General features: G+C 38.7%; 2 protein-coding genes across 6 annotated transcripts in view; one reads left to right on the top strand and one right to left on the bottom strand.

Annotated features, from left to right (window-relative positions):
- Positions 1 to 4386, top strand: part of CCNT2 (cyclin T2) — a 27984-nt gene extending 23598 nt beyond the window's left edge. For all 5 annotated transcript variants that reach the window (XM_053982257.1, XM_053982259.1, XM_053982262.1 and 2 more), the window contains one exon: positions 3004 to 4386. Coding sequence is in view for 1 of the 5 variants with exons in the window: in XM_053982259.1 (XP_053838234.1) it covers positions 3004 to 3026 (23 nt within the window). In the remaining 4 variants the exon portion in view is untranslated. The remainder of the gene's footprint in view (positions 1 to 3003) is intronic.
- MAP3K19 (mitogen-activated protein kinase kinase kinase 19) overlaps positions 1 to 14742 on the bottom strand; it is a 16912-nt gene extending 2170 nt beyond the window's left edge. The window contains 8 exon segments of the mRNA XM_053982240.1: positions 4458 to 4793; positions 5774 to 6471; positions 6687 to 6836; positions 7989 to 10430; positions 12499 to 12542; positions 13107 to 13348; positions 14116 to 14200; positions 14706 to 14742. Coding sequence (XP_053838215.1) covers positions 4727 to 4793; positions 5774 to 6471; positions 6687 to 6836; positions 7989 to 10430; positions 12499 to 12542; positions 13107 to 13348; positions 14116 to 14200; positions 14706 to 14742 — 3765 coding nt within the window. The 3' untranslated portion in view covers positions 4458 to 4726.
- Between the last annotated feature and the right edge of the window lie 1236 nt (positions 14743 to 15978).

The raw sequence follows: 15978 nt of genomic DNA on the forward strand, positions 1-15978 counted from the left end.
CATCTTATACAGCCACTCTGGATAAGCAATATATTGTACTGTAAATATAGCAGTTGCTGTCACAACCTGGAGTTAAAATGTCTGGATGGTAACTAGTGCCTGTCTAATATACCTTGGAAAAGAGCATAGGCCTTCCTCCTATGGTGCTGTTACAAAAAAAATATTACCTGTTTTGATTCTGGGAAGTTGTGAAATATGGTGGACAAAATGTTGCTATGTCACATTGAGATCCAAACAGTGGGTTTTGGTTTCTCTGTAAAGGATGTCCTTAAAACTCATGGGGTTTGGCTTTCAATGTAATTGTAAATAGGTGAAACCGTCTGTGTGTTTGTGTCTGAATTCCATGTGGTGATCCTAGGACTGAGAGGGAGGGAGAGGGAATGCAATCAGGTGCCACTAGTTTTTGCTGACTGAAACTCACTGTAAATTAGTGAATGGTGTGAATTGCAGCCTGGCTGAGGTGTTGGAAATGAATGAAAACTGTTGGGATCAGCATCGGCCTCACGGGAATGACTGAATAAATGCAATAAAAGGCTCATAGTCAACACTATTACTTTGTTCATCACTTATTACAGATTTTTTGTTAAAAACTTGAGTACATGAATTATGTAATTTGTAAAATGATGCTGTAGTGGAGACCTTGCTACAACACTATTAAAAATCTTCCCTCTTTGTGCGATGAGGTTTGTAGAATAGTGAGATTCTTTCGGATGTTGAATCTTCCTGATGGTGGGAATGCTGGGGTGATGTATCTCACTGTGAGCTGGTATTTGGCTATTTGCATAACATGGCAGTTCTGTATATTCTTTTGGCTAACTGTAAATATAAATGTTTCATAATAGCTTAGTTGAATTTTTGAGGTACAGCTGTTTGTGTGAGATTAGAAAAAAGTTTATTTCTAAGAACTTGTAAAAAAAAAAAAAGTATTTTCAATAAAATTCCCTACCTCACCTCTACTGTGCAGAAATGATCCCATTTTCCTATGTTTAATTTTTCCAACTTCATTAGTAAACACTAAGATCCCCTGTCAGTTATTGGCAAAACATTGCTAGTTGTCATCACATCACTCAAATAATGGAGTGCTGGAAAATCTGAAGTCTTACTTGTTTCCTTTATTTCCATTACATTGATCAGGTATTTGGTACTTGAAAAGCAAATTCTAGACATTTTGTGCTATCTTAAGCTGCTCCTTCTCTGCACCTTGGGGGCAGAGCCTGTGCATGGTAGTAACAGTGTGTGATGGTGAAGGGGTTTTTCAGTATTATTTAGCAGTGAGGGAGTGGGTGACAGTGCTACACCATGCATTCTTCCTCAGACCTTACAGGGAAGGGTTCCCAATCCTTGTTTTGCAGGGAAAGTGGCTGGACGAAGACTTTGTTTGCTTCCTTTAATTTGATGTAAATGCACATAAGCATAATTAGTTCTAAAAATTTATGTCTTGAGCCTTGGAAGTTATGCCAGACTGAACTAGCTAGTTAATGCCTCCTTTCTCTGAAAGGCTTAACTCCTTAAACCTTAAAGAGATAATAAGTGCCAGGAGTCTTCTCTCCCGTTGCTACTGGGAGTGACTGTTTCTCTGGCTTCTGAAGTGGATATAACAAATCCAAACTAAATTGATAACCTTGATACTCAGTGCTTGGGTTTGACTCCCCTATATTCCTGCACTTGTAACAGCAACATTGGTGTTGCCATAGTTCAGGCATTGTGTTCTTTGACAACACCTCTAAAATTTCTTAGCTGGTGCAGGTCCCTGTGGGAAGGGAAAAACAGAGGAGAAGGCACTGGAGTGTGTCCTGGGGGCCCTTCCTTGGGAGAACTCCAGTTCTTTGCCTGCGTGCAAGAACCAGAGGTTTGATAGGAGCGGTGTAGAAATTGCATCGGTTCCCACTGAGCTTTGTGGAAGAGCACTAAATTTGAACCCAAATAATCTCAAGAGACTCTGCTTCCTCGGAAAGAGAGGTAGATGTGTGCATTTTTAGATGCAAATTTTTACATCCTACTGCTGGTGGTAGTTCCAAGTGCAGTGTAACAGCTGGGTTGGCCTGCCTGTGGCCCCGCCCTTCTGAGACGTGAGCCCCGGCTCCCGATAGGGTGTGAGAGAAACACTGGCTACTCCTAGAGTCATACCAGGACAGCGCTGCGTCCTCAGCTGCTGAGATTTAAGCTCCAAATCCTGAGGAAACCCGCAGTCACAGCAAGTGCTTGGCAGGCTGCATGCACTGCAGTGGGTCCTTACTGGTTTCAGAAAGGAAGGCTGCAGCCTTTAAACAAGCAAAGCTTGCCCTGTTCTAACACTGTAAATAATGAAGCAAAGTGTGACCCTGCTCACTGAGTAGCTCAGTCTCAAGAAAAAAAAAAACAGTTTTCAGGATTTCATTCCCTTTCCCCTTGTTACATTGGATACCTGTAATTAGGCATCTGGATTTTGGTGTGAAAATCTCTGATGTCATCAAGTAAGAAATATGCAAAATTAGACTTGTTTCTAGGCTGCTCCACCAGACTGGCTCAGCCAAGCAACCCAAGGCTCCCCAGATTAACAGAGGACTTGGTTTGGCTGTGCTGGGCCCTGAGCTCTGCTGCAAGCACAGCTCTGATTCAACTGAAATACCTTTGTTGCAAGTGCTGGCCTTAAACTGACACCTCATTCTTGAAGCCTGGTTAAACAAAAGCAAAAATGTGCTTTCACATTTTAATTAAAAACTCAGGTTCAAGTTTTACAAACCTCTAATGACTATTTTCAGTGTAATTAACTGGATTAAACATGACAAATTGCAAATAACTGGTAACCTTAATATTGGAGAACTCTAACAAGAGATGTTAGTTTTGCTTGTAAGCTGTGCATAAGAAGGGGGGTTTGTAATGCTGACCTTTTTTTAATTAATTATATATTTTATATATATAATTAATTATATATAATTCTAGAGCATTCCCATTCTTTCCTTGCTTATGACTCTCATCTCAGTTTCATTTCATGCTAAATAAAGCCTCATATTTACTTTGCAGCTTTGTTGAAGACTCTACCTTAATCTGAGAAGAATTAGTACACACCATGGAATTATGTACATCCCACTAGAGCTCACATGCCCAGGCTCCTGCCTTTATTCTGCAAGGTACTTTAACGTGAAGAAACTTTAACGTGATGTTGCCATGGATGTCTGGCATGAGCACCAATTGATATTCCTCAAAAAAGGACTGTTAACTGCTTGAACTTTGAAAATTACTGTGATGTTAGGATTTCTCTTATACTGGCATAATGTTCTGTCATTGTTATGTGACATTATACCTACAGAAACTATTAATAAAGAATTTTGCTAGAAATACTGATTTCTCTTTGCTTTTATAAAGTTTAGACAACTCTCTGAAGTCAGGAGGCTGACTGACTACTGGAATAAAATAAAGTTTGAAAGCTATTTAAGTAACTAAGATGTTCAGCACTCTGAGGAAAGTTGGTTTTACAATGTTCACGTTACATCAGAGCTGACACTGAGGTCAGTGTCTTGGATTCTTGAGAGCTCAGCTCTGAACAGTTGTAGGGCTGAGCTTTAGTGCCTCTCTTCCTGGAGCCTGGGTGCTCACAAAGTCTAAAGATTTACCCCATTTTGATAGGAAAAAGCCAAATCAACAAAAGGATATTCTAACTACTAATCTCTGCCTTTTTTGCTTTATTAATACTTAATAATGCTTTTTAGATTTTATTTAATTTTGTGCAATTAGTAGTAGCTAGTTCTGCCAAGTGTAAAGACCATTGGAGTGTAGAGGGGCTCTGTTCTGTCATCCAGTCACAGATAGTGCTCACTCCAGTGGTCAGAGAAACACTTCAGGTTTTCAGTGATATCAGCACCCCATGGGGACAGTAAGGAAGACAGAGCCAGACTCTGCAGTGCTAGCAGTGACAGGACAAGGGACAACAGGACAACTAGACCTATAAGATAGTCTTCAAACATAAAATCACTTTTAGCATGAGGGGGTTAAAGACTGGAGCATGTTGCCTGGAGTGGCTGTGGAGTGTCCATCCATAGTCAGACTCAAAGTCAATGGGACAAGGGCCTGAGCAACCTGCTTCAGTCAGCCCTGCTCTGAGCAGTGGGGCTGGACCAGAAGATCTCCAGAGCCCCTTCCAACCTCAAACTTCTGGGACATGGAAGTGCCCATAAAATGCACTATTTCATTTAAAACAGGCAGTCCCATGGTTTAGATAATTATCTCTTGCAATTATCAGCACAGTGTCTTCAGGGGCCTCAGGAACACAGAGCTGATCAATGTATGTAAAAAACTTATTCACCAGCTACAGACTGAAGTGCCCATCCAGTTAAAAGGGCCCACCTGACTGAATAAAAACCTCAGTACCATTTATGCCAGTAGATGGTCTGAGGTTCCTCTCATCCAACTCATCTCCAAGTTGCAGAGCTCTCTGCCCATAGCTTGTTCCATACGATTTTACAGACATTCCAGCTTACCTGGCCTGTTGCATGCCAGTGATGGTGACTTTATTTTCCCTTTAAGTCTCTCCAAATACAACACAACGTGGCCTTGTGTTCAGTGAAGGACAGGCAGCACAGAGCAGGTACTCTTTAATCACTGCTGCCTAATAACAGACTCCTTGAACATGACTGTTCTTCAGTATTTCTGCTGTCACACAAAGTCCAGTTCCTTCTGGTCTTTTTTACACAACTGAAAATCTTTTCCATGGAAAATAGACACTCATTTGGCAAGAGTTGTGAAAAATTCACTGTCCTCCTTTCACAAAGGGATGGTCCAGCAACTGCAGAGCAGAAGGCCGCTCGTGTTGATCTCTGCATTGAAGGTTCCACAAATCAGTATATAAAATGAATAAGTATGCCTGTGATGTAATTGTAAAAACCTAATTGCAAAATTAGCCTTTATTATTATTATTATTATTTATCCATTCACTACTCACTTTAAGGATTTTTTTTATAAAGTTGATAGAAAGGAAGGGAGGCTTGAAGGGAAAAGACTGTTGGAATTTATTAATTATAAAACAAACATGTTATTATTATTAAAGAAATCATTATTTATTGCCCTGAATTCCTTGCAAATCTTTGAATAATTCTGCTGATTTGGCTATTTCAGGTGCACCAAAAATGTATTTAAGAAAGGTGATAATTATCTGTTCGAGCCTCTGTCAATCAGGTTGTCCTCTTATTTCCAATCAATGTCATGTATTTTAAGAAGCCCATGGTTTTGTTTAAAACAAAACAAACACTGCAAAAATAATTCTTACAATGTGTGAGTGCCAGTGGTTTGGGGTTTTACAGAGAGAACTTTATGTTTCTAGTAAGTATTACATTTCAAATAAGTATGTGTTTCCTGGACTGGCAGTGATAATAAATTTTTCCACTGCAGAAGACAAGAATTAAGTGAAAGCTCTTCCATTTAGAATACTGTCCTTAAGACAACTTGTCTGACATAGACCAAACTCAAACAATACTGGAACAGCAAAGCACAGCAAAGAAATTTATCAAAGGTTTTGTTCAAAACTCAACAGTGCCGTGTTTCTGTATGAAAATTACAGGGAAAGTAAATTATGAGTATAAGGCCTACAAAAAGAGAATCTGTGAGGGCTTTTTTATACCATTATAACGAGTAAAGCTCTTTTATATATACTTTTATCTAAAGGCTTTCCTGAAATGCTGAAAAGCCTATGCATTTACAATAAAGTCATATGTACCATAACCTAAGCTCCCATGAGCCATCTCCAGAATACAAACTAGCTGCATCTTCCCTTTCATTCTCCAGTTCAGAGCCTCCATACCTGGTTAAGCAGGCGTGCACAAACTCCACGGCAGCGCTGGAGAAGCGGTCGGGCAGGGCCGGCATCAGCCCCCTGTGGGCCCCGATGTAGAACATGGCTGCCACCCTGTCCATGGAAGCCAGAGGGGGTTTGCCTGTTGCCATCTCGAACACGGTGCAGCCGATGCTCCAGATGTCTGATTTCCTGCCGTAGCCAGCGTCAGTGATCACCTCTGGAGCCATCCAGTAGGGAGTGCCGTGCACAGAGCGGAGCAGCTCGCTGCGGGTGCCGCTGAGGCTGGCCCAGGCCAGGCGCCTGGCACAGCCAAAGTCAATCAGCTTGATTACCCCGGTGGGCATGAGCATCACGTTATTGCCTTTGATGTCTCTGTGGACCACACAGTTGTCGTGTAAATATGCAACCCCTTGTAGAATTTGCTTGGTGTATTTACAAAGGACAACTTCTGGCAAGGGGCCGAAGCGATTCAGAATACTGGAAATGGAGCCACCAGGAACAAACTCCATGAATATGCTTAAAATGTTGTCTTCCAGGCAAGTTCCTAAATAAGTTACAATATTTACATGCTTCAATGTCTTCAAAAGATCAACTTCCTCATGGAACTTCTGATACTCCTTTTCTGTAGTGAGTTGATCTGATGTATCCAAAACCACCTGTTTTACAGCTATTAACTGTCCCTGGCTTGTCAGACCACAGTACACCTACAGTGAAACCAGCACTTATCAAAACAAGATACGAGACAAAACTTGTGTATTTACTTATTTTAAATAGAATCTTTGTGCTTGTTATGTTTCATATCTCCCTCTATAATCTAAAACATTTAACCCATTTGTTGAATAGGACAACAGCTATTTTTGAGATAAAGTGTAGCTCATTGACAACCAATACATCTCAACATATTCAGACATTAACTTACCGTGCCATAGGCTCCCTTTCCAAGGACTTCTCCTCTTGTCCACATGATAGGATCTTTGGTAGATAAACTGCTTCTTGGTAATTTAGGTGATTCATCAAAGTTTAGAAGACCATTTTCTTCATTTGAAGCCAAAAAAGCTTTACTGCAATTCTGCTTGAAAGATGATGGTCAGTGTGGGGAGAAAGCAGAGAGGAAAGACAGGCTTCATTTGGTCCCCCCTTTTTTCATAAGGAGTCACTTTTCCTGGCATGACTTTGCTTTATAGATTTTTATATATATAAATTGCCCAGGTCATTGATAGAATTGCTGTACTAGGTAAAACTGTATAAATATTTTCAAGTATAAATCACAACAGTGCATAACCAGAAGGTTACAGCATGACATCTTCTTCCATTGACACCAAGATGGAAGAGCACTTAAAAGAGCAGGATAGACTCTTTTTTTGTCTCATAAGTACACTTTGCTAAGCTGAAGGGTGAATATGGCTATCATCATGCTCTAAGTAACACATGTAACACAATTCTGATGAAAATAACAGGCCATGACTTCCCAGGAAGAAGAGACTGCTTCAGAAAGATGGCAATAATTATCCTATATAGCCATGGATCTCCCTGGGAGAAGTGAGAACGGAGCTATAATTGGCACCTGTGTCTGCAGAAGAACAAGGGAGTGTATCAATATGTAGTGAAAGACATTTCCTTATGGATTTGTAATTTATATGGACAAAAAGCTAACAGAACCAAGGAGAAGCAGTACTGGTAGAGAAACACCTGAGTAGGTGAAGGCATGCAGCTGAATTTGGGGCCAAAATCTGAGCCTTCTGAGCTTGAAGTTTTGATTAAGCATTAATTAAACCGAATAATACTTATGGTTCATATCTAGGAAAGTATCTAGTTGCACTCAGAGACTCAAGGTAATTGCCCTTCTGCATATGCAAGACTATTTGTAGTGTCTTTTCATACTCCTGGTCCAGATCTCCAGCACTTGCCTTGCCCAAAACCTTTTTATACAAGGTCTTCAGTTAAAACAGCCTATTCTCTTTATTCACTACAATTTTTCAATTTATATAAGCTTTGGCAGCTATTCCTGTCATGCCCTAGTACCTTCTGGCTTGTGTTCTGACATGCAGCCTTTAACACAGATATATTCAATAGAGCACTGGAAGAATCAGTGGGCAGCTGGCCCAAGGAAAAGAAGACTTGATAAATCTCTTTAATAGCATATATTTCCCATTTTTCATCCAAACCTGTGTGAAGCATCACTCAAATTATTTAGCAAGTTACAAGAAGAAATGACTTTTACCTTCTCTAGAGCACTATTTATTCTTGCTCCAGCTCCATTCATCATATTCTCCTCTTCTTCACTCTGTGCATTTTGTATTTTAGAACATGTATTTTTTGTTCTTGAAGAGTTGATGTCTTTTTCTTCAAGCATTAGCAATTCTTTGGCCAGACAACAAAGCAGCTCATCAGTCACATCCTTAGTATCTGACCAGGAAGAAATGTTTTGACTTGTCTGGGAACTGGGGCTTTTGGCATTTTTTGTCCAAATCACTGAAGCCTGAGTCAATTCATTTGCCAAACCACTGTTTTGAGGTGTGTTTGCAAAACTGTGATCTAATATTTTTGTAGGGGACTGACATTCTAGTCCATCTGAAAAGAGCAACTCACTTTTATTGACAGACTTGGAGTCCTGGTGTGATTCCCAGCCTTTGCCACCATCCCCCCTGCACTGGGGCACACAGATGTTCTGCTCTGCTGTTACCAGACTGCCACTTGGAGCAGCACATTCTCTGCAGTCTTGATCACTGAACTGAAGGAGATCCTGGCTGCAGGCAGCAGCTCTCTGATGACTGGATTTATCCTGGCTGTCTAATGACTGCTCCAAAGAAACTTCTTTAATAGTTGAGAGGTTTGAATTTGTAAATATTTCATTTTGCTTAATTGATTGTGAAAGCTTTTCTAAAAATGTGAGCTGATGATCGGTGTTTCCGTGAAACAATGTTGTGCTACTCAAGGTGTGTGTTTGAAAATCCAAGTCAGAAGTTGTTGCATTATCTTGATCTGTGTTGCTGTCACTCAGCTTGGTCCTTCTGTCCTTGTTGATTAAACCTTTCTGCTTTTGTTTAGCACCAGGTATGGTCTTCTTTGGCTTAGAATGTGTTTTCTTTTGAGTGTTCCTGACTCTGCTGCTTTCTCCTCCTTTACTGCAGGTAGATCTGCAGGTACATCTTCCTGGTGGAACAGAATAAACACCTTTATAAAACCTGCCCTCATGCTGGTCAAGGTCTCTCATGCGGGAATAGACAGGAGTTCCAAACATTTCATAAATACCTGGGCCTTGGTCATCTGAATTTATTATTTTGAACATGTCAGTGTATTTCAGATCTACAAAATCTGAAGCAGAGGGCACACGTGGCAGACAAAGCGGAGTAACATGTTTCTTTAAGACAGCAGAACTTTTGCAACTGCAGGAGCAACTTTGCTTTTTAATTTTCTGAGCATTCTGAGCAACATGGCCTCTGTGTCCTTGAGTGGTTTTTTTCTGACACTTCATGGAAGTCTCAGATTTCACTTTTGTCAGTTCCAAAGATGGAAAAATCTGACTCTTGGCATTTGATTTTGTGGTAACCTCACCAGAAGCAATTAAGTCTTCAGATACTTTTATCTTATTAGTAATTTTAGCTTTTGATGAATATTTATTTCTATTCATCTTTATTTTATTGTTGTCATTTTCTTTGTAAGCAAAAACATTGAGGCTCTGAGGAACATGAGCAGGCAGGGTACAGACACCACCCTTTTTTGTACCAGGTTGTTCAGCAATGTGTGGTTCCCTAGCTGGCTTTTGTTCAGAGAGTGTAACATGAGCAACAGCTACGAACTCACTTTGGTCCTCTGAAGTTGCTTCTGACATTGCTTCTTTTTCTATTTCAGATTCAGAGAGACAGAGTTGATTTCCCAACTGTTTTCCAGAGGGATCTTGAACTTCTACTCTGGGAATTACTGCAACTACAGAATTATCTTCCAAGGCTTGGTAGGCCTCTATCACTTCATTTTTGCAGGAAGAAGCTAAATCCTGATTGTAAAGCACAAAGTTGGCACTCTCAGCATCTTCCTGTGGTTTATAATCCAGCATCCAGTCTGTAGCATTTTCTTCTTCCTGATCAGTGCTACAGCAATTCTCTGCTCCATTTTGCTTGTTGCCAGCTCTTGAGGCCTTGCTGCTGCTGGACACTGTAAATGCTGTCTGGGCTGTAAACATGCCACAGCTCACCAGAGCATTGCTTGAGCTCAAGAGGGGATGACTCTGATCCCAGAACCTGGCTTGGGTCAGAAGATCGATGTTCTCACAAACCACTGAACACTGGAATTTCACCTGGTTCTTCTTCTCAGTGGGGATTGCTACATCAGCTTCCCTCCATTTTAAATGGCTTTGGATTTCTTCCTTCTGGTTGTTGGGGCACTTATCACAGTTGTTAATGCTGAAGTAGTACAGGTCCTTCACTGGAGTGAACTTACCAGAAATTGTGGCCATGATCAATTCTGATGACTTTTCACTGTGCCTGTTTAATAAGTTGTCTAACTGATACTGATAAAATTTAGTAACTGGCTTTATAGGCTGAGGAATAGAGTTCATAATATTGAAAATATTTTTTATGTTTCTGCTTTCATTGACAATATCATCCTTTAGAGGAGCAAGATGAATTTTTCTTACAGGCTGACATGTCACTGGTGGCAAATGAAACTGTAATTTCCATAAAGAAACATTAATAATGTGCTACACCACAGATACAGGTAAAAACTAATCTCTAAGAGCCAAGTAGTCTTAGAAAAAAACTGGAAAATTATTATTCTTTTATATATTCCTATATTAAACCTATTATAAAGTATAATATCAGACTCCTGAGAAAATACATTCTTTTTCTCACATTACTTGCATTAATTTTCTCAGATCCAGAACTATTTCTAAGTATTTCTTAGTTCAAAAAGTGGGATCTTTTGCTTTAAGGCACAAGTCATTCTCCATGATGTAGAAGTTTTGTCCCCATGTACAAATCCTCTTGTCAGTTATTAACTCTGTCTAATGGCACTTCACATGTTTGCTACAGGAATTCAAAGGCAGTGGCTTCATGTGCCAGAGCTCCTCTCTTGCTGTGCACTCTCCCTGAATGAGAGCACCACTCTAATGCTGATATTTAAAACCTTTTTATGTAACCCTCCAACATGTGCTGACACCATTAATTATATTCCCAATGGAACTAGAGCTCATGTAAGCAATTTTTCAAAAGGAAAACTAGACCATTATAACTAATGCTATTGCATCCCTGAAGAAAACAATTTGAACAAGTTATTTATAGACTTTAAGGTACATTGTATTAAATCTAAACATCCATAAACCATGCTAAATGGCCACAGATTTAGCTCACAGTTTTAGGTACACTGGAAGACAGCACAGTCTGCACTCGATTTGCAGTGAAGTGAAATGGATAAAACCAAAGGCAGCTGACAGAAGTCTGTTGGGTCAGGGATGTGTTTTACTATTCCTCCCTTCTCCCCATTTGTTGAAAGGAACCATGTCCATTTGAAGGAGTACAGATCAGAGAAACTGAGTACTTTGTTTGGACTATTCAGATGAACAGTGAGAATGATTTTCTGAAAATAGTATTTCTGTTCTTTATAGGAAATGAGTATTTTTATGCATATGAATGCAATAGAAATAATCACACAGTCATCTGCTCTGAGTGCTCATTTGCATGTCTATATTCAACATCAGTTTGCAATCTGCAGGAAATTTTTGCATTCCAAGGGCAAACTGAGGTTTGAACATGCCAGGAAAAGCAATGTGTTGGTTTGAAATGGACAGTTCTGAAGGCTTTGTCCAGCCTGCATGGCATTAATATGAATGCTCAGTTTATCCCAAAGGACACACCTCTAGAAACCACCAGAGCCCAAGACATGAAATAAAGCTGCATTAAATCACACAAGGCCAGCTAAACTATTTTTCTTAAATATTTCACTCCATTTGAAATGTTTGGGTTTTTTTTTTCCCACAACCATTTTTATAATACTGTGTCAGAACTCTTGCTCCTACTTCTATACTTCTCTTCAATTTCTTCCTGTGATCAGTTGTATTCTGTGATGGACCTCTGAAGTTTACACCTGATTCAATGAGTTGAGTATTTTCTACAAAAGGCATTAATTAATATACATGAAGGCCAAATTCTCTTTTTTCTAAATACAGCATATTTAACGTGGTGTGAAGTATTGAGATGTAAAATTGTGAGCTTGTTTCTAGGTACAAAAATTTTGTGTAATTCCTATTTACACTTTTCACAGAATCTCATGTCAAGTATGTTTAATTCTAGAAGACTATTTTTTATTTGCTAACACAGTAACTTTCATCAATCATCTAATATCAAGACTATTTTAGAATTCAACTTCAATTTTAATTACCATTTAAAAGAAGTGTTGGGGGTTTTAGCAAAACTAGACATCTAATTTAACAAACAGGATGCACATTTTAATTAATTTATATATTTCTAAAGGTTTTATATCTCTTTGAACTTTCAACCTTTTATCTCCAGAAGTCCCTGGTGTAACATCTTACTGATAATTTGTTGATATACACATCAAGATTTGCTGATACACCTATATATAAAATAAATATAGAAATATTTCACACTGTTAAAATAAAACCAACAACACCTGAGACTAAGCAAACTACCTACACTACTTCAGTATTTCTATTTTTAAGATTTTGAAAGGATATAATACTTTTGCCAGTGATCATTTTATACATAATGTCCTCTTACCTCAGATTTCTTGTTCCTGGTTTTTAGCATTGTTACAGTTAACCCTTAAGAATCAAAACAAATGAAATATTAATTTGATGTTCTTAAACAGACTACAATTCAGATTTATAAATTAATTTCAAATTGTAGTGTTCAGGGGATCAAGGATCTGTCTCTGTTTGCAGGACTGTGCTATAAATCTGCAGTGCAGAAAAAAGAAGTAGGTTGAAATTTAATTGTGGTACTAAACGTCACAATTCCATTTTCCATAGAAAACAATAAAACACTATAATTTTAAAATATTTTTACACTAATAATTTAAAGAAATACTTCTCAATTGTAGATGTTTGCTAACTACAGTATGTAGCTAATCAATATTGCCAGTATGAGGGAGAAAGATGACATCACTCCACATTTGTGGTTCAGTTTCACTACACAGAGTACCAGGAATGGTGAAATTTGTCACTGCCTCTCTCTATCTCCTCATCTGCAAACACACACAAACTTTTAATTAAAGAAGAGGGTTGACACAGCTGAAGTCTCCCTGAAGACAGCAAAAGACATAAAGGCAATATGACAACCAATGTATAACTTTATATAAAATTTGTGACTTTCAAAATTGAACTTACTTCGTTGTATTTGTGCTTTTATTATCTGGAAAGTATCTAAATCCATAAATGATGTTGAAATGTTAGATTTTGGGCATGAGGTCTGTAGCAGAAAGCTGAAGTCAAAGCCACATCCCATGTCCTCTTTCTTTGAGGAGAAAGGTGAAGCAGTGTGATGTCTCCTGGGTAATGCTATCTGATTTTTACTTGGAAAACACGCCACTTGTTGGTCTGGCCATGCTCTGGATGTTGGTGCAATTTGGCTAAAAGGCAAAACAAAAATAACCAAAATACAGAGCAAAAATAAGTGGAAGGAGCCAGTTCAAACAATCATATGGCTGGTGAATAATGTGACCAAGAGGTTTGTAAGATCCCAGAATGCGAAAGTGTCTTGTCTTTATTTATCTCTGGGGTTGTGACTCTCCCTGGAACTAGACTGCATTGCAGAGATTGACTACAAGTGAGAATGAATGACAAACAATATTAAGCAACAAGAGAAATGTAAAAACATATTGTTGACCTTCTCCTTCTTGACAAAAATTGATTGCTTCCAGTGTGTAGTTTTTATGAATCATCACGAGAACGTGTCAGAAGAATTCTGAAGATCAGATGTGCCTTTGTTACTTACAAAATATGCTACAGCCTGCCTGAAAAAACAGAGGCTGTGAGGACAAGCCTCAGTTTTCTGGCACCTGTTTTCTGAAGAATGAAAAATGTGGAAAAAGATAAAGACTGTGACTGAGAAGAGGTACAAAAGTACAGTCTAAGTTATTCTTAAAGCTGTATAATTGTCTGGGTTTAATAAGTCAACAACCACATACTATGGCTTTTTTATTCTACCAAATAATTTGTTCACCTAATGCAATATCCTCCCTCCAGCAGTGGCCAATAATTGATATTGGGAAGAGACAAACACTACACAACATAGAGCTGTAAATAACGCCTAGGAAATATTTTTCTTATTCAGGCTACAAATCTTCATTGCCACTTGTGCACACCCAAGTGCCAATTAAATACTGATGCTTCTTACCTGGATTTTCCTAGAGCTTTGTCTGACTGATCCATTTCTTCCATTATATTGTCTGCATTCTGAAAAGCAACACCACTTCCACAACCTGCAGTAATACATCAATATTTGCATAAAAGCAGATTAATTCCAGTAACACATGGCAAATGCAGTTATTTTGGGGCATTAAAGCAGCATTATAAAGAAGTAACAGGAAAAGAAACAAGAGTAAGTTACATTTCACTAATTTTTGTAATTCATTGATATGTTAATGAATAATTTTGAATTCTTTTTATTTCTTTGGTAAATTTATTAATTCAGTGGGCTACAAAAGCAAAGAACATCTTAAAAAAGACAGTTACAGCTCCTATCTCAGGAGAGCAGAAATAGAAGACAAATATTGACAGAAACTCTACAGAAGCAGAGCATTTAAAAATATGAAAAACAAAGCAAATCTTAGGCCTTTAGAGAGATGAAAAGTAACTCTTTGATTTTGTTTTTTTTAAATGGTTGCTAAGTTTTGACAAATACCCAGATTTCAAGTTGTTACTGTCCTTTTCCATCTTCAGATCTACATTTTACAATTTAAACACATAAGCTTTGGGTTAGACTACCTTTTTTGCTTCACCTCTTTTGTTTGTTGTCAGACATACTGTCCTTAAATGTATTAATGCCCAGAAACCTGAAAACTGTTAATTGATTTCCAACTCACGTAATCAGAGTGTTACATTATATTTCATTATTTAAGAGACAAAAATAAGACAAAAACATTTTAAAAGTACTTGAAATTATTCAAAGCACTGTAATTTAACATCTTATCCCTTTCCTGTAAACGCACAGAACCAAAGAGCTCAGAGGGTTTTTAGAGGTAAAACCACAACATATGCTATGTTGAAATTGACTTGAAAGGACTTTGCTCTTAATTAGAAGATTGTAATGTATTTTTCCTATGACTAATCAGCAGTAACTGTGGGAAAGGAGCTGGCTGTCACCCTCCTGGTCAGTACAGCTGTGTGTGGGTAATACTGACCCTGACACAGTCACCACTGTTCTTGGCTGTGGTGAGTGTGCTGGGAGCTGCTTCATAACTCTAAAAACACCAACTCTCTTTTCCAAGATTAAACTCCAACTCTAACAATACCACAAGATGACAGTGGTGTAAACAACACAGAACAAACCCAAAGTGCAGACTGGTAAAGAAGAAACATGAGAGGGTTAAGTCAAAGGATTGGGAGTTTTGAAATTCTAGAAAACTAATTCTTAAAAGAAAATTAATCCCAGTTATAGTTTGAATGGATTTGGGAGTCTTTCTGAAAAACATAGTGAACTTCAGTTTTTCAAGTGACAAGAATACAAATCAAAGACAGTGAAATTAGCTATAGAGGTAGCTATAGAAGCCAGTACTCTTCATGCTAAAGGCCAGATAATCCATTACAACGTTCATCTCATTACATTCACCTGTTAAGAGTCAGATGGTGAACTTCCTACGAACTTCTTTTTTTTTTTTTTTTTTTTTTTTTTTTTTGATACACCAAAAAACCCTTTAAAATAATAACTGAGAATGCTCTGTAAAAAGGCAGACTCTTACAAATCTTACCCGGTTCTTCAGCAGCGAAAAGCGAAAGAGGCACAGCAATCCAAAGGGAAATTAGAGAGCATTTTCAGCTCGCAGCTGCCTTCCTGTGCTGGCCAGCGAGGAATTCGACAGCAATTACGCACACTTTGATTTTATTTTCGGCTGTTCCCCCGAGCGCGGAGCACGCAGGAGCCATTCCCGCGGCAGGCTCCCACAGGCTCTGCAGCTACGCGGGGCTGTTGAGTTTACACCACGTCGCCCAGGTAACCCCCTCACCCCGGGGCAACTTGGCTCGGAGGAGTTTAATTCAA

This window comes from Vidua macroura, chromosome 7 (assembly GCF_024509145.1).
Source record: "Vidua macroura isolate BioBank_ID:100142 chromosome 7, ASM2450914v1, whole genome shotgun sequence".
Classification (NCBI taxonomy): domain Eukaryota; kingdom Metazoa; phylum Chordata; class Aves; order Passeriformes; family Viduidae; genus Vidua; species Vidua macroura.